General features: G+C 45.3%; 2 protein-coding genes across 2 annotated transcripts in view; both read right to left on the bottom strand.

Moving 5' to 3' along the window:
- Nucleotides 1-2132, bottom strand: part of SECISBP2 (SECIS binding protein 2) — a gene marked incomplete at its 5' end in the record, with an annotated part of 33734 nt that extends 31602 nt beyond the window's left edge. Inside the window, 2 exons of the mRNA XM_082013702.1 lie at nt 212-357; nt 2091-2132. Of these exons, the coding sequence (XP_081869828.1) occupies nt 212-357; nt 2091-2132 (188 nt within the window). The remainder of the gene's footprint in view (nt 1-211; nt 358-2090) is intronic.
- Nucleotides 2133-14737: 12605 nt separating this feature from the next.
- On the bottom strand, nt 14738-18491 carry CKS2 (CDC28 protein kinase regulatory subunit 2; the record flags this gene model as incomplete). The annotated part of the gene is made up of 3 exons (XM_082013412.1): nt 14738-14790; nt 16527-16654; nt 18433-18491. The coding sequence occupies 3 exons, from the start codon at nt 18489-18491 to the stop codon at nt 14738-14740; spliced, it is 240 nt and encodes a 79-aa protein (XP_081869538.1).
- Between the last annotated feature and the right edge of the window lie 849 nt (nt 18492-19340).

Genomic DNA, 19340 nt, shown 5'->3' with positions numbered 1-19340 from the left:
GCTCTGTAACAATACAGGCCCTTGGGAGCAAGAGACAAGGTACCAGATACATGCCCAAAGAACACAAATGCAAAAACCTAAATCATGAAGACAACGCACAAGCATTTCTACAGTTAGAATATTAATGTATCAGAGCTTTGACTTCGTATTCGATGTCTGAAACTGGAAGGTTAAAATCCCCCAAGAAATAAGATTCAGAAAATATGCATACTTATCCAAAGATGTCTCCTGAACAAATGGGTAGCATGTAGTTAAGTACCTAGGAAAGACACATGCTTCTGAGGGTTCTGACTGTGCCACAGTTACCGCCGCATGTTTTGGAACAAATGGTTTGACCTCTGCTGACAACTTGATGCCCTGAGAAACAAAATGTTTTTTGGCTACATGCATTTGGAGATTAATGTTATAAGTGAAAGTACTCATCCTTGTGAGTTTAACTGTCATAGGAAAGTGTTAGTTTGCTCTCTTCTAACAAAACATGCAAAACAAAGCTCACTGAAAGAAAATGCAGGAAAAGAGAAACAAAACTGAGGAATTCTACGAGAAATATAACTGCTCTGGAAAGTTACTCCCCTTAATACCCACATTTATCATGAAATACTCACAAAGGTCAGTTACGGAAAGGACAGAGGCTTCCTTAACACAAGATGCAGTAAATGCTAATATACGAATTCTTACTTTAAATTTGAACAATACAAGCTAAAACTCATAACATATACTAGCACTACTGTTAAAATCAAACTCTGGAAGTATATAACAATAATGCCTTTGTGTAAATCTGCATTTTAAGGGAGCCTGTCTGAAATTAATATTTAATTATGTAGCCTTCTCATTCTTGGCACAACACAAATCCAGTAAGATGAATTTTCCATTTCTTCTGATTTACCATGAACTTTAAGCTGGATATGTATATAGGGAAAGACATTGAAATGAGACTCAGAATTATTTATTGCCATTACAGTGTTGTACAGCTTTACTCACCCTAATACATGCCACAAGTCATTCGTATAATTGATTGTGTATTTTGGGGTAACTAACTACGTGAAAGCTGGGATTTTTTCACTTGTCAAAGCCAATTTCAAGAACTGTATAATACACAAAGCTTTTAAAAATATTTGAACGGAAATTTCAATGTTTGATCATATAAACTGGACTCCCTGCACGCTCCTAAGTGGCTCAGCAGTCACTCGTATCATAAACATTTAAAGAGCCATGACAGCATAAAGTAAATTGCAATTATCTGCAAACTCTTCTGTTTCTGAATTTACCAGGCAGATCCAAATACACAAGGAACATCCACTATAACAGTGACAAATAAAACGTGAGATTTGCAGAGTTAGGTACACTAATATATATGAAAAACATAAGCTGTGAGGTAATTAAAGCAAAGCATTACTGAGCAGCTCCCGAGAACACCTCATTCACTGAACACGCAGCGTATCACGGGAAGCGACCGTGACTGCAGGCTACCCGCTAACTTTAAAGACCGCGGAGCCTGACGAGGAAATACGCCCATGTGCAACGCTACGTCGCTGGTACCGGTTGGAATTTGTGCACCCATCTTTAAAGCCGCGTATACTGGGACGTGTACCCGTCCTTGCAGAAGACTCTCCGCTCTCCCAGTAAGAAGCCGTTTTCTGAAACTCCCTGGAAGTAATGCCTGGGGTTCCCCCCTCGCCAGCGGTGGGACGGGACTCGCCCTGCATCAACCCGAGCCCCCCGTTCGCCCTTCTAGAAGGGCCCTTCTCCCCTGTCCCGGGCCAAACGCTGGCCCCAGGCGCGCCGGCGGAGGCCCGCGGGCGGGCGGAGCGCTCGTCCCGGCGGGGCCGCACGCAGCCGCTCCTGCGCCGGCAGAGCCCGGCCGCCGGCTGAGGGAGAGGCGGCTCGCCGCGGGCCCCGCGGGGTCGAGACGGGCCGCCCGCGGCTGCGACGCCGGGCTCCGGCGGGGGCTCACTGAAGAGGGCTCCGCACCCCCGTTACGGAACGGGCCGGGAGGAGCCGCGATGCGAGCAGGGGGGCGGCTGCTGCTGCTGCTGCTTGCTGCTGCCGCCGCTGCCGCTGCTTGCTGCTGCCGCCGCCGCCGCCCTTACCTCGCCGCCTCGGCCCGAGTCCGGACGCTTCTCCGCAGACATGGCGTGACGGAGCCCAGGTCGCCGCTCCCCGGCCACCAGCGCTCGGCGCAGGGACGCGCCGCGATGACGTTACCGCCGAGGGAAAGGGGACGGGGCGGGGCGGTCGCGGCCCGGATGGCGTGAGGATGGGCGGTATGGCGTGGCGCGGCCGCAGCGCCCGCCGGGGGTAAGGCTTGGCGCCCTCAGGGGGCAGCTCAGCGGGGGGACTGGTAAGGCCCAGCGATGGCAGTGGGACGCCAAAAGACAACAGGCAAGACTCTGTGGCTAACGCCCTGCGGAAGGGCGTGGCTTAAGCGCGGCTCAGCAAGATTCTCACTGATGGTTCTGCTAGTTAGTCACTGCGTGGCGCTTGGAGAGCAAGGGCAAGAGTATAAAGTCGTGCACTTCAGCACTGAGAGCCTGGTTACAGACCGTTTGACCACCACCGAGGTAGGCATCTCTAGCAAATTCAGAGGCAAGGACACGAGGGTTATTTTTCTTGCTAGATGTGGCAGAACACCTATGCCTGTCATCATAATGACCTTAACTGCAAGCGCACATTGCACTGGGAGACCATGTACTTCATCAGCTAAGCTACATGCAGGTGCTCCAGGTTTTGCTGCCCTTCCAAATCTAGCTGCCTGCTAGCTTACATCATTTGAAATGAACCACACCCAGCCACTGGTGCTATACAGAGTTATCAAGCATATTTTTAAAAAATCTGACTGTATGGCTGGTACAGGTTCCCAAAATGGCACAGTGACCATTTTGATGCAATGTATTACTTGTCAGATTGAGGCCGTCTGGCAGCTCACCTTTGCTGTCACACAGCTTCCTAAAAAAGGACTGACCAGAGTTTCACTGTGTTACAGGAGTCACTTCCTCGTTCAAACAGGATCCACTGTATAGCATTAGCAGAAAGCCGTAGGCCACACGCTGTGATCTTTCACATAGATACTGATGAACTTACACTGAACTTTGACTTAGTCACATGAGGGAAGGCCCTGAAACATGTAAATTGGAATGGTAAGATAGTCACATCCATCAGCAGAAGTTGCCTCCTTGACAGTAGATAAAGGACAGCCCACCTGGAGACAGTGAAAGGATCCAGTGAGGAACAAGGAGACCCCAGGCCCCCAAACCACCTCATGAGGTGAGAGGAACTTAGACTGTAAGCGTGCAATTGCCCAGAGATTCTTTTGTTCAGGGACCCTCTCCAGAGGGTCTCCACCCGCTGCAAAGGGACTCAGGTCTGAGCAGTTAAAGCCTCAGGTGGTGTGTGTGCAGCTCCTTGGTTGGCATGTGAGTGCTCGGACAGTGGCTTCTCCCTTCACAGTTTAGCACCCCAGGTGGGACCCTAGGCTATCCCCTTCGGATCCTCTCGCCTCCAAACCTGCTGGCTGAATGCACTGGGACTTTTGGAGCAGGAGGCTCCAAAAGGTGAGTGTCAAAACTCCCTGAGCAGACTTGAGACTGGGGGCTTAGGTAGTGCATGGCCCGATCAGCATAAACTGCATGTAAATGAGACTCTGATACTAAGAAGAAGAAATAGGAAATGTACTTGGCATAGGAAAGGGGGTGCTCTTGGCCAAGGTATTACAGAATTGGAAGAAAATTTATGGTACAGCAGAATTATCTAAAAACATGCAGTTAAATTATGCCAAGATGAATGGCCATGTATTACAAGAATAGCAGGAGGGAGCCCGCTAGACTTATGGGCAAGCTGGGGAACCGTCGATCCACATAAATTAATGCATTTGAGACACTGGCTGGAAGATAGGTACCCATACACAGATGGATTACAGGTATGTATGTTATGCATACAAGTATGTATGTTATGCATAGTCTGGGGAGAGAAAACAGCCAGGACAAACCTGAAAAAGAAAAAGGGGGTAATTGTAGAAGTAGCCGAAACTATCGCATCGGAAAATCCTGATTCTCCTCCTCTTTTTACCTTGGTTTCCTATGACTAGGACTCACATTCCTAATCCTGTTGCTGTGCAGCCTGGGACCCCAGTGGAGACTCCACCAATATTAAACTTTTATAGGGACCAGCCTTGAACACCAAGTGACTGAGCATTGTGGGGAGGTGAGATGCCCCGCCTCAGAGAAGATGCCCATAAGTGCACCCAGCTATTCTGAAATATATGTATCGGGGTATAATCCAAATTGGAGTGACACTCAAATGCTATTAAGGGAGCTTTTTTGCTCTGATGAAATAGAGAAAATAATGACTAAGGATGCAGAAGTAGCATGACAGGCAGGGGAAGGTTGAACCCCGTGGCTGGCAAATGACCCAAAATTGGAATTACAATGTTGACGAAAATTGGGTGGCTTGTCAGACAGGACTGCAAAATCTGGTAGAAACCATAAGAACATGCACAGAGATGGGTGTAAACTGGATGGAGGTGCAAGAATGTAGACAGAGGGCAGATGAGCATCCCAGTGTTTTTTGGGGAAGATGAAGGCACACACTGTTGAAATATGGAGGAATGACTCCACAAAACTTTAATGATGCGCTTGCAGTTAGTGTCTTTGTGGACCAGGCGGCCCCAGATACATGGAAATATTTTAAGGACCACATGCCCAGGTGTCAAGGAGACAATCTACAGCAAATTTTGAATATTGCTGTATTTGTATATGATAGGCATGAAGGGAGATGGGAGGCTGAGCAGGTTAAGGGGAAGGAAAAAAGTGAAAGAACAAGAGGCAAACAAACAATGTGTTTTGAATGAGTAATTTAAGCCGCTTAAAGAATCACTGCCAAAGATGCCAGAAAGCAAATGATTTTAATATAAATTTGTAAAAAGCGTGACTTAACAGAATTTGATGGCAAGGGCCACTCTATAAATTATTCAGCATGGAAAAGGTATGCAAAGAGAAAGTTACAATTAAATTGGAATGATTTACTCGTGGATTGAATTGGGTTAATGTGTATATTGAAGAGAGGAAGTAGGGGAGACCCTCCTGTTGAGTCAGGAGGTTCAAAGTGGACCAAAATCCACCCCTAGTCCCAGACTTGGTCAACAGTTCATGTGTAAGGATTAGGAAAAAGGGAAAGAAAGTGCGGGAGACCCTCCTGTTGAGTCACGAGGTTCAGAGTGTACCAAAATCCACCCCTAGTCCCAGACTTGGTCAATGGTTCCTGATCTAAGGTGAGGTAAGGAAAGTAAAGGAATGCCCTCCCATTGAGTCATGAGGTTCAGAGTGGACCCCCTTGCTTTGTAAACTCCTTCTCAGACAGGAATCTACAGGCAGCTGAATCCACTCCTAATCCCAGACTTGGTCAATGGTTTGTGACTAAAGGGATAGGGTATCGGGGATTCTGGTGTAGTGCTATATTTTGTGCTTGGTGTAACTTTAGGATGGCAACAATCTAATACAAGATAACAGCAATTAAATTCACTAATGATATTGAGATAAATCACAGTATCAAATCATATAAAACTTAGCAGCATAATCAACTAACACTTACTAAGATTCCTTAATCACATACACCTATAGGTGTAGAGTCACATAAAGAGATGTAAAGAAAACAGATAGATATGTACAAAGGTACCTATTAAATATTGCCCTTGAATTTGGTCAAATACTCACATCAAGTGTTTTGCATTACTCCACAGGTGATCTGCCGAGCCTCTGAGTTGATTGTGAACTTGAGGGTTCAGAGGCGTCCCACTCAGAGGGAGGTGTTGGTCACAGCCTTCTGCAGTCCAGGAGAGCTCAAAGGGTCTTACTTGGAACCACTATTTATAGGACTGAGAGATGATTGACTTTAGGCACCAGTGAGTTTCCCACAATCAAGGCAGGTGATTTCTCAAGTTATAACAGTACCACTGCCTGGAGATAATTGATTAGTTCTGTTCTTGTTCTGTACCTTGTTTAGGCGATCGTGTTCCTGATACACTCAGTGCCATTCTCCTCCTTGGCTACACAAAAGTGCTTGGTACGGTTGAGGGGTTCTCAGTTGCCAAACCCTTTGTTTGGAGGCCAAGGCTTGTCAGGCAACTTAGGGTGGCCTAGGTACAAGGCAGGGTGGGGTAGGGGAATGCACCACCACAGTCCACCCCGTTCGGGTGGATTCGATTCCCCTATTTGATCCACAAGTAATTCTAATGTGGTTGTAATTTCTTTTCTCTTTGTATACCTTTTCCATGTTGATTAAGTAATCAAGTGGACCTTACCTTGCCATCGAATTCTGTTAAGTCGCACTTCTTACAAGTTTAATACTAAAATCATTTGCTTTGTTATCTTTGGCGGTGATTCTTTAAGCAGTCCAAATTACTCATTTGTGACACAGCGTTAGTGAGAAATTTGCAAGTGTGAGACAGAGGCCAATGGGAGAAGAGACAGGGGATAGGAAACAGGTGGAAACTAGGGAAAAGAGAAAGAGCATTGGGAAGGAATGATGGGAGAGAGTGCTCTTACGGTGGGAAGTTAGGACACATATACAATGGGAATGCCCTCTCTGGCCGCAGGAAAGGAGCTATCACCAAGAAGTTGGGAAGATATACAGTCACAGTGACTGGAGGAAGAGGTCCCTATGAACCTCGAGGGAGGGCTTGAGGACTGGAGATTTTTAATATGTGGGTAACCCAATTAGACCAAAGGAGACATATTTTTGGAAAGGTAGGAGGTTGAGAAGTTGAATTTTTGGTAGATACAGGAGCTGCATTACCACTTTTAACCTTTGTTCCAAAGAGGTCTAGGTCTGCACACAAAGTGGTAATACATGAGGTCATGGGGGAAGAGGAAAGAAATTTACGTAAACCTATGTTAGTAACAATAGGAAACAACAGCAGATGGGAACCGTTTGCCTTGGCAGAAGACTCCCCAGCCTGTTTGATAGGGAGAGATCTCTTAGAAGCCCTAGATGTAGAGATATATCTAACCCCAGAGCATGTAGATACGAGAGTGAGCATAATTAGTAGTGAATTTAAAATCAAATCACAAGTGACAAAGGTATTAGAACCTGTCCCAACCAAATTATGGAATAAAATAAGCACTGATGTGGGGTTGTTGGTCTCAGCACAACCAGTAAACATAAAAATACAGGGAAGGCCTCTGCCATCAATAAAACTATATCCCATCCCACAAGAAGCCAAAAAGAGTATCCATAAACAAATAGATCGATACTTGGCACAAGAAATCCTGAAACTCTGTGTGTCACCCTGTAATACCCTGATACTCCCAGTAAAAAAAAGGTTAGATAAAGATGGAGGCCCAGAATACTGGTTTGTGCAAGATCTGTAAGCAATAAACCAACATGTGGAAGTGCCCCATCTTGTAGTACCAGACCCCTCAACTATTATTTTACAAATACTACAAAATACTTTACTGTTATTGATCTTACAGCAGCCTTTTTTAGCACACCAATAGGTCAAAAAAGTTAGTTGTTATTCGTGTTTACGTGAAAAGGGCAACAGATGACCCAGACGTGTCTCCCCCAAGGGTTCGCAGGTTCCCCTACAATATTTTTGCAGATATTAAGGAATTCTTTTTAAAACATAAAATTGCTGTGAAAATCAGCACTTGTACAATAAGTAGCTGATTTATTATTAGCAAGCAAAAGCAAAAGTACTTGTATGATAGATGTTGTTCATTTATGTATAACCTTAGCTGAAAAGAGACATTGTGCATCTCCATCCAAGCTTCAACTGTGTCAGAAAGAGGTTAAATATTTAGGATTATTTATTTATTTATTTATTTATTCTAGAGAAAGGCCAGCAAGAAATAGATGCTGAAAGGATAGAAACCATAATTAAACTCCCAGGCCCTATCACAAAGGAGCAGATACGAAGATTCCTGCGAGCAGTAGGGTTCTGTCAACCATGGATCCCAGGATTAGGAGAATTGACCAAATCTTTATCAGAGGCTACAAAGGTTGACGAGGTAGAGCTGATTACATGGGGACCAGAAAGGGAACAGGCTTTTGAAGCAATAAAAGAAACACTAGTGTCTGCTGCATCCCTAGGACTCCCAGACTATACAAAACCCTTTAATTTGCACGTACATGAATGTAAAGGGGTAGCCAGTAGAGTAATAACGCAGAAACTGGGTCCACATCGCAGGCCAGTCACCTGTTACTCAAGTCAGCTTGATGCAGTGGCAGCAGGGGCACCAGCTTGTATTAAATCAGTCATGGCAGCAGCGGAAAAAGAGAAGATATCAAAGAGTCACTCCCTCATCCTAGGACATCCAGTGGCAGTTTATTTACACTACTTCGTGTGCGAAGTAGAAATACTACTGAAACAATATGCAACCCAAGCATTGACACCACAATGAGCACATAGGTATGAACTAATTCCCATAATGGCAGATAATGTTATTCTGAAGAGATGCAGTACCCTGAACCCTGCGACGTTGTTACCATTGCCTGATGAAGGGGAGGAACATCATCAGTGCAAACGGGTGATGCTCACTTCCAGCAAACCATGAACAGATTTAACTGATGTTTCTTTCCATAATCCAGGTTTAACTCTGTTTGTGGATGGCTCATCCTACTGTTTACAGGGATGATGACAGACTGGATATGCTGTGGTAAGCCAAGGCATGGTAAGACAAGTGATGGAAGCTGAACCACTTCCAACAAGGCTGAGTGCACGAGGGGCAGAATTGGTAGCCTTGACATGTGCAGCTTATCTAGGAAAGGGCAAACAAGTCTATATCTACACAGACTCTTGGTATGCCTTCAGGGTGTGCCATGCAATAGGAATGTTATGGGAAGAATGAGGATTTCTCACATCATCAGGGAAAAGGGTATCTAATGGAGAAGAAATATGTGATTTGCTGGAATCAGCTCAGCTACCCAAGGAAAATACTGTGATACACTGCCCAGGCCATGCTAAGGACACTACAGAAGTTAGTAAAGGGAATGCCTTAGCTGATGCAGCTGCAAAGGCAACCTCTGAGAGAGTGTCTGGTTGCAATCTCAATGGAAAATCAGAACAAATGGCCAAATTTAACAAACCCCAAGATCACGTATGAAGACTCTTCAGCAGACGAGAAAAAACAGTGGGAGAAGTGGGAAGCAAAACAACATGACAGTGGAACGTGGACAACTGAAAGAAAGCCAGTCTTGCCAAAGAAATATTTCATTACCGTGGCCAGGTGGTTTCACACGAAGGAGGAGTGAACCTCCACTCCTTCCTTCCACTCCAGGACCTTCACACTCCTCATGAAGGAGCAGAGGTGGTGGCTAGCCAGGTACAAAAAATATGGACAGCGCTGGGAATTCATGCCACCGTAAAAAGAATCACCAGCAGCTGCCCAACCTGCCAAAACTTTTCAAGTATCAAGCCAAGCTCCGAGTTAGGGGAACAACCGTGGCCTACCTCCCTTTTCAGTGATTACAAATAGATTATGCAGATATGCCATCCACCAGTGGATACAAACATTTACTAGGTATAGGAGATCAGTTGTCAGGTTGGGTAGAAGCTTTCCCACAAGAAAAGCTGACACAGGAGTGGTGAAAGCACTGTTAAACAAAATCATATCCAGATATGGAGTTCCTGAAACAACTGAATCAGACAGGGCTGCCCATTTCTCAGCTAATACAATCAGTCAACTATAGAAGTCACTAGGTATAGAGAGGAATTTGCACACTTCCTATCATCTGCAATCCTCAGGACAAGTAGAAAAAAAAATGAAGAAAACCTTAAAAGATAGCAAAAATGTCCACAAGTACTGGTTTAAAATGGCCAGACACATTGCATTTAGCCCTACGGGATGTGCTAAATGCCCCGTGACAACCCATGGGACTAACACCAGCAGAAATTCTCTTTGGAAGACATTTGGCCATACCAGGAACATATCCCAGCTTAGACCAACTTGTTGGATGAAGAGGAATGACTGACTCAGTATGTTGTAAGCATGCAGAAACAGTTTGCAAACCACAGAAAACATGCTCAATGGTACCAATCTACATAATCTGAAATACAGATACATGATATACAGCCTAGGGATGTAGTTCTAATAAAGATATTTTCTCATAAGTCTAAGTTAGAATGGAAACAGGAAGGGCCATATACTGTCTTATTATGTTCCTACTTTGCTGTTAAAAGTTTCAGGGAAAGAAAATTGGATACACCACTCATGTCAAGCAAGTGGTGGATAGCCAACCACCGATAAATAATTGATTACTGAAGAACCCTTGCAACAGTAACAATGATGTGAGACATCTCACTGCCCTTCATGATGACAACACAGACAACCGCAATAGCATGACTAAGTATAAAATAGATGGGTGATCCTGAATGGACAAAAGTTATTGACAATAACGGGAAGAGAGTTTATCCAAGTTATGGGGGAAAACCTGTTCCAGTCCCTTGAGAACAAGAAAAAAAACCAAAAAACCTTGTTTTCTGCTGTGAGACAGATACACCTCCCAATCTAATTCTGGTAAAACTAAATACTAGAAAGAAATCACAGTGTTTCAATAAAATCAGCTGCTGCTTAATGCTAGACTCCAGGTGCTGTGTGTGGGAGAGGCCTAGATTAAAAGTTCATAGGGTACACGTTAATGTAACTTGTGGAACTACCTGGCCACTATTGACAACTCTCCAACCACTACATTATCAACATCAGCTCCCTTGAGAATGGACAAGCTGACCCCACAAATATCTAAGATTGGGCCATATGCTATGAAAAACATGAGTTGACAACAAGTATTGTTTAATCCCTCATGGTCATTAAAATGAGTAGTTATTAATGCAGGTAAATATTTTGTCCATTACATCAGCTTGTGCACCATGCATAAGTACATCCTCCATGGGGTGGCTAGATTGGCTACATGTATGAACTCTGTCCCCTGCCAAACGAACAAAACGAAGCACGTCTATTGTCCTCCTGGGATTAGGAGCAGGACTTTAAATACCTAATGGTATAGATGCTAAAATACTTGTAAGCAAGCTCAATATGACATAGAATCATAGAATAGTTTGAGTTGGAAGGGATCTTTAAAGGTCACCTAGTCCAACCCCCCCCCACCACCAACAAGCAGGGACATCTTCAACTAGATGAGGGTGCTTGGAGCCCCATCCAGCCTGACCTTGAATGTATCCAGAGATGAGGCATCTACCACCTCTCTGGGAAACCGGTGCCAGTGTTTCACCATCCTCACTGTGAAAAATTTCTTCCTTATGTGTAGTCTAAATCTACCCTCTTTCAGTTTAAAACCATTACCCCTTGTCCTATTGCAACAGGCCCTGTAAAAAGTCTGTCCCCATCTTTCTTATAAGCCCCCTTTAAGTACCGGCAGGCTGCAAGGTCTCCCTGGAGCCTTTTCTTCTCCAGGCTGAACAACGCCAGCTCTCTGAGCCTTTCTTCATAGAGTTGTTCCATCCCTCTGATCATTTTGGTGGCCCTCCTCTGGACCTGCTCCAACAGGTCCTTGTCTTTCCTGTGCTGAGGGCTCCAGAGCTGGATGCAGGACTCCAGGTGGGGTCTCACCAGAGCGGAGCAGAGGAGCAGAATCACCTCCCTTGACCTGCTGGCCATGCTGCTTTGGATATGGTTGGCCTTGGCTGTGAGTGCATATTGCTGGCTCATGTCCAGCTTTTCACGCACCAGTACCCCCAAGTCCTTCTTGGCAGGGTGTGAAATGGACAAACTGGAACACCCCTTATGGTCCTTTCTATTAGCTTTAGGGAACAATCAATGACTTGTCTGTTATGTCCCAATGGGAGAGAATTAATGAAAAAGACCAGTTGATTGTAGATACTGTTTTGTTCTACTCCAAGTGTATGTCATTGCTCTTAGCTGTATACACAGGTGCAATTATGGATACAATCTACAAAAGCAATTATAAGAGAAGGTGAAGAAGGCATTTTACCCACTGAGATTTGACAAATAATTTGGGATAACACAACTGAATTTGAAAGAGAATTCCAGTTGTGGTGGTATTTAGTTAATTTCACTTTTCACCCTCTCACCCAAAAAGCCAGTTTTCATATTAACAATATGTAATGCATCTTACAATGCTTACTGTACATCCCATCATAACCTTAGGGTTGAATCACAGAGAAACTGTACATTATCCAATAGAACATAAAGTATGGGCTCAACAGAAAGGGGATAAATGTCAAACAATTGACGTAGGTGCAGGTATTGTGTGAGAACAAGAAGGGTCTGTCTGTGAAAATACTACCATTGAAGCTCAACATGTATGTTTAGATGCTGAGCAAAATGTCTGTCTGTCAGTGTGAAATGCATCCTGATGAAACCATAGAAACCAAACTTCTATATATCGGAAAAGGATGTGTCTGCATAAGAACGCTCTGTAATTTTATATTTGTAGATAGTAGTTTTGTGCAGACAAATAACTATTCAAATGTTTGTAACTTTACTATAATCACGGGATGCAACTTTAATTATTGAGCTCCCATTACATCCCATCAATTACTACACTCAGTTTATTCCTTATAGCGAAACTTGTCACCCACTTCTACTGGAACGAATCTGACAACAGTAAGAAAATTATTACACCAGAGGGAACTGAAGCAAATACCAGAAAAAGAAAATGGGAAAAAAAGCATTGCTCACCGTCTACCATGGTGATGAAGACATTCGGCATGTCCTTGAAAGAGTCAGAAGGGACAGTGACCACCATTAGTGGGAATCCCTTTTTGGATGGTCAGCCATGGCCACTGGAATATATAAGCTTATGTTGCATCCCAGGATAACAGTATTATGTTTAACCTTACTGTGTTTATTACTTACAATTATCTTTTATATAAGAACATGGAGGATAATTGTTAGTCTTGAAAGATTTCACAAACTTTGACATACTAAGAAGGAATGCTTGAAAAAAAACCAGAGAGGACTGTTACAGGAGTTGCTTCCTAGTTCAAACAGGATCCACTGTATAGCATTAGCAGAAAGCCGTAGGCCACACGCTGTGATCTTTCACATTGATACTGATGAACTTACACTGAACTCTGCCTTAGTCACATGAGGGAAGGCCCTGAAACGGGTGTAAATTGGAACGGTAAGATAGTCACATCTATCAGCAGAAGTTGCCTCCTTGACAGTAAAGGACAGCCCACCTGGAAACAGTGAAAGGATCCAGTGAGGAACAAGGAGACCCCAGGCCCCCAAACCACCTCATGAGGTGAGAGGAACTTAGACTGTAAGCGTGCAATTGCCCAGAGATTCTTTTGTTCAGGGACCCTCTCCAGAGGCACCCAGCTCGGTGTGTGCTACACCACTGTACCACCTGATAAATTCATGTGGCACACCTCATGTAGGAGATTCTTCTTCAGGAAACCTAGGGTCAAGCCTGAGGGAAGAGGAGGCACATGAGGGTGAGTGTGTGAGGAGTCAAAAGGGGCACCCATGGGCTCACTGGAGCCACCCACTGCAAAGGGACTCAGGCCTGAGCAGTTAAAGCCTCAGGTGGTGTGTGTGCAGCGCCTTGATTGGCATGTGAGTGCCAGCGCTTCTCCCTTAACAACTACACTAACCCTGACCTTTTACATAGTAAGAAAAGAGTTCATACTGTCCTACAACCAGCAGCTACTTTTGTCAGATGAAAAGCACTCACTTTGGTTTAGCAACACTTCTGAACCACTACTGCCTACACACAGAGTACAAGCTAGCTTCCCAGAAAAAAAACAGGATGCCAGACAAGGAGTGCAGTCTAAAAGCCCTGACTATAACTTTTGCAACAGAAAGATAAACTGGTACTACCAAAGTAAATAAAACAAGCATAAAAATATTCCTGTGAAATATTAAGTACTACTTAACACCTTATGACAAGTTTAAATCAAGTCATCATAGAATATCCTGAGTTGGAAGGGACCCACAGGGATGAAGTCCAACTCTTGACTGCACATAGGGCAACCTCAAAGTTAAACCATATCTCTAAATGTGTTGTCCAAACACTTCCTGAACACCAACATGGAGTGTTGGGGCCACGACCACTTCCCAGGCAGCTAGATCCAGTGCTTCACCACCCTCTCAGTGAATAACTTTCTTTATATCCAATCTGAACTTCCCCTGACACAGCATTAAACCATTCCCTTGCATCCCATCACCAGACACCTTATGAGAAGAAAGATGACAAGCAGTCAAGGTTAGGAACTTTGACCTGTAAGGCAAAATAATTCTTAGAGAAATAAAATAGGTTGACTAAGTTAACTTTTTTTCCTTAAGTAGATACTCTTAAGTTGTTGGACAATGAATATTTGTTTTGTCCTGTGAATCAAAACTCTAGACACTAGGTTTAAAAGCATTAAAAATAAAATTATTTCTTTATGCCAACTACTAAACAGGTAAGCTACTGGATTTGAACATGCTACACTTCAGCAGAGAAGCTGAGTGCAAAAGTTATCACTTGCTACCTGTGTTCAATAATCTAGTGAGAACATGCAACATGTCAACTTTAATAAAATTCACTGAAAATTCAGATAGGCACTTACATTAAAAGAAGATATATTCACTCTTTGAACACCATAGCAGCCTACTTGGAATTGCATTTGACTGAGCTTTGTTGCTGTGAATAATACAGCTCATGCACAGGTACAGTTGTAAGTTTTGTACATTTTAAAGTATTCACTGAATACTACCAACATATATACATTCATATACATAGTTCCAGAAGATTTAGGAGATTTCTAGATGATGGTTCATTTCTGCTCATCCTTTGGAAGAGGTCTTCTGAAGAGAAGAATATGTGGTTCTGTGGAAATAAAATTGAACAAAGTGTCAGTCTATCCCCTAAGTCTTGATTACAGGGATTTCTGCCATTTAAGAAGCCTTGAACAATAGTTGAAGTTTGCTGTCAAATAATAAAGAGATTAAGAAGTCAAATCCACAAATATGACCCCATGTGTAGTATTTACAGACCAACTTTGCAGTAACTTTACAACAAACAGGTGCTTTTGAAATACCAAATGTTGCCAGTATCATAAACTTAAGATACTTAAGGAAAGCGAGTACTGGAAAAAATAGAGTATTGGTACTAACCCTGTCTTTCTCTACACCAGGCTATTTGATGAGCTTTGTTGCTGTAACAGACTAACAAACTGCTGATGCTGTGCTTGTTAGGTACATAATGTCAAGCATCAACAAGAGACACTTTAAGAATGTAAGCTGGCTGTATTAACTATTGATATGACTTAATTCTAAACTCCTCCAAAAAAGCCCAAAGTATCAAAGGTGCCCAGGTAAGGGGAATGCTGGAAGGTTAACGCTAATTTCTTTACCTGGTTCTTCAGGAACTTGCAGCTGCAATTTGTCTATCACCAGTTACTTTTTAGTCAGGCTTGCCAATGGTAAGTTACGTTGAAAGGCAGTTTTCAGTACATCCTAGCTGGCAGAGTTTTAGGGCTTCACACACTGTTAATTCAACAACTAGTTTTGAGTGCTGCCTTTTAGTAGGCTGTACAGCTAGAGTTGAAACTATACTGTAGACTTTTCAGAGCATTAATACAGGATCTTTTTCCTGGTTTCAGCCAGGATAGAGCTGGTTTTCTTCACAGAAGCTAGTGTGAGACTGTGTTTTGGATTTGGGATGAGAAACTATTGATAATGTGCTGATGTTTTGGGTTGTTGCTGAGCAGTCAAGGACAGTCCAGCTTCTTGTGCTGGCCTGCCAGCAAGCAGGCTGGGAGTGCACACAGCCCCGACAGCTGACCCAGGCTGGCCAAAGAGATATTCCCTACCATACGACATCATGCCCAGTACATAAACTGGAGTTGGCCGGGGGGCAGAAATCGCTGCTTGGGGATGGGCTGTTGATCACTGGGTGGTGAGCAATCACTGTATTGGGCATCACTTGTTCTTGTACATTCCTTTGTTGGTATTATCATTGTTGTCTCCTTCTTTCTTTCTGTCCTATTAAACCGTGTTTATCTCAACCCACGAGGTTTTTTTTCCCAATTCTCTCCCCCGTCCCACTGCAGGAGGGGGAGTGAGTGAGCGGCTGCGTGGTGCTTAGTTGCCAGCTGAGGCTAAACCATGACAGTCCTTGTCTACCTGAGCATTTATTAAGTTTTTGTATGAAAAGTAAGTGTGTCAACTTTATGATAAAGATATGCTGCTACATAAAGTTTGGCTCTGTCACTGAAATACTAACTTTATTCAAGAGCTTACAAGAAGCCTATTTCTATAGGCAGAGGTAGGAACAGTGTCCAGCCTGGCATGCTTTGTCTACTGGTAGACCATGCATACCTAGGACAAGGCTAGCATTTTGCAGTTCTGGGAGCAAGATATGAAGGCTTAAAATAACAGTTATGTTGCCCTTGTTGCCAAGTGGCTGAAATAGCAAGGAAATACAGAGGAGTCTAAACATTCAGTAGTGACCTCCAGTTGGATTCCACAGCAGGAGCAACTATGCACTACATGCTTCAGTTCAGCACCGGGCAGTTGATACTTCAGACTTTTGTTTGTCTAATGCTGTTCAGATGTGCTTACCTGGCTCGTGGATCATATAGTGAACCCAGCCAAGACTTTGCTGAACACCAAGTCGTCTCCACTCCTCTTCGGACATTAGATGGGATTTCGGCACTTGTTTTGAAAGTTCTCTTGGCAGCATCACATGTCTGTAGAGGTTTAATAATTAAAAACACACATTACTGACAGTAATGCCTATGTCTACACTGAAAGGCAGTAGCAAGTTCAGTTACAAATACCAGCATTCCCTATAGAGAAGCCTAGATTGCCAGCTGATACCACAAATCTGATTGTGAAGCATTTGCCCCAGAATCCAGTTTTATATTCACTTGGTCTACTAAACATTACATCTGTAATGCAACTGTATATTGAAACAGTCAACCTACCTCCTAGAAGAGATTAATTCCCCTGCATGCTCTAGTCACACTACTGTACAGAAGTATGTGGTCCTAGCAATTTACTATCATATCAGCTATTTGAGAAAAAAAAAAAAAAGACCTTGGACTTTTCACAGAATAGTAGGGTTTGGAAGGGACCTCTGAAGATCATCTGGTCCAACCCCCTTGCCAAAGCAGGATCACCTATGGCAGGTTGCACAGGAACACATCCAGTTGGGTTTTGAAGGTCTCCAGAGAAGGAGACTCCACAAGCTGTCTGGGCAGCCTGTTCCAGTGCTCCATCACCCTCACAGTAAAGGAAGTTTTTCCTCATGTTGAGGTGGAACTTCCAGTGCTGCAGTTTATGCCCATTGCCCCATGTCCTATCACTGGGCACTACTGAAAAAAGACTGGCTCCATCCTCCTGACAGCCACCTTTCAGATAGAAGAATGATAAAGTCCCTCTTGTTTGTATTTTGCATTTTGTAACCAACAACATATTTTCCAGAGACTACAGTGCTAATTTAGAAAGACAGAACACCAACACCACTGAAGAGTCTAATCTGTCAGCTGAGAAGAAACATACAGCCTGTCCTCCACATTTGCAAGTTCCTTTATCAGTTAATAGAAAGCAAAGTATTCAATCTTGTTTTTGAGATCATAAGACTCACCTGCTAAGAGCGACACTTAGATCTTTAGAGATGGAAAAAACCCACCTGATCTGTAGTAGTGCTTTCAACTAAGCCTAGAGGACAGAACTTCGACAGCATCAGTTATAACCCAGAAGTGACTTGTGCTATAGCATATCTTTGGAAACTAGCAGATAGAGCACTGTCTCAAAGGCTTTACAAACTACACTTCTTAGCACTATGTTTTGATATGGCCTTATGAACAGCCTTCAAAACAGATGCATTAGTCAAAGTGCATGCTTCATCCACATTCGGAGCTCGACTTGAGACAAGCGTTCTGAACACAAGCGTTCTGTTTCAGCTCCTCATGGCACCTAAGCGAGGGAGGCAGCACGGCCGGAGGCCGCCCGGACGGCCCAGATCCCCTCCCGCAAGTAGCGCCAGCGCCTCCAGCGGGGCGGGCGGGGCTGGCCGCCCCCACGGGCTCCGCGGCGGTGGCCAGCCGACTCTCGTCAGAAGGGGCCGAGCGCTCCCCGCCGGCAGCGCTGCCCCAGCCGCCTCGCTGGGGAGGCTTCCCAGCGCTTCTTTCGGCGCCCTCCGGGTGGGGTTTGCGTCGCCCGGTCACCGAATGGTCGCTCCGGCAGGGCTGGCCAAGACCAGCACTCGAAGCACTCACTGGGCTAAAGCTATGGAAAAACCCACTGCTGAAGAGTCAAGACATAGCTTCCCCCCGCGGGCTTTTAAGCCCCTCTGGCCCCACAGAAGCCAGAACCACGCTCATTGCCACCACCGGCGGCGCTTGCTCCCTCAGGGCATCGCACAAGACCCGGGAGCGGCGCTCGCCTTAGACGCCCGCCTCCGAAAGGGCCGGCAAGGAGCCCCTTCCTAATCCCTGCAGCCGGCCCTCCCGCAGCCTCGTACCGGTACTCGTACTGCTCGTCAAAGTACTTGTCAGAATAATATATTTGCTTGTGGGCCATGTCGTGACGACGGCGGCGGCGGCAGCAGCAGCAGCGGTGGCGGCAGCGACAACAGCGACGACGACCGGACCAGCTTCCCCCACGGAACACCCCGATGACTAACCGCCAGCTTCCACGCCGCGCTCAGTTTGAATCTAACATCTCAACTCTTATTGGCGTTGCCGGGCCAGCCAATAGCGTGCCGCGCCGCCACGCCCCCCGAGCCGCCGCGTGACTCAAACGCTCGCCCTCCCACCAATCCCCGGAAGCTGCAGGTGAGCATTACGTAAGGGAGTGACGGTTAGGAGAGAGGCGGGGCGGGGTGGGGCCGGGCCGGGCAGGGCAGAGCTGAGGCACGTTGATGGTGGGCGGGCGTGAGCTGCAGGGGCGCGTAGATTGGCCCGCCGCGGCCGGCGCCGGGCGGTTCCAGCAGGTTCTAGACTGTACGGGGAGGGGAAGAGAGTGAGGCGGTTGGGGCCGTTAATGACCGGTGCGCTGCCCGTGTCGGGGTCTACTTGGCGCGGCTCTTGCGGCGCGGGCGGTGGCAGGCTCCTGCAGGCCCGGCTGTCTGGGGGGTTGCTCTTGGCAGGCCGCGGGCGGGAGCCGCCTCTGGCCTCTTAAAGGTTCAGGCTTAGGTTAAATGTATGCTGTGCCCTGGTGCTGCTTCTGCATTGCATACTCTGGGGCTGGGTAGGGTTTGTGAACTAGTGGTATGCTGGACTATGGCTATTTCACAAGCACGGCTGCTCCCCTGATTGGAAAGGCTTGTCGTATGTGTAGTACTTGACCTGCTACTTGCTCGGAGTGCAAACAGAAAAGAAAGGTGGGGTGCTGGTGTGTTCAGAGCTGCGTGGGGCCTGTGGACCAGAC

Source organism: Phaethon aethereus (genome assembly GCF_964289735.1).
Source record: "Phaethon aethereus genome assembly, chromosome: Z".
Classification (NCBI taxonomy): domain Eukaryota; kingdom Metazoa; phylum Chordata; class Aves; order Phaethontiformes; family Phaethontidae; genus Phaethon; species Phaethon aethereus.
This window is presented reverse-complemented; position numbering and strand designations above follow the sequence as displayed.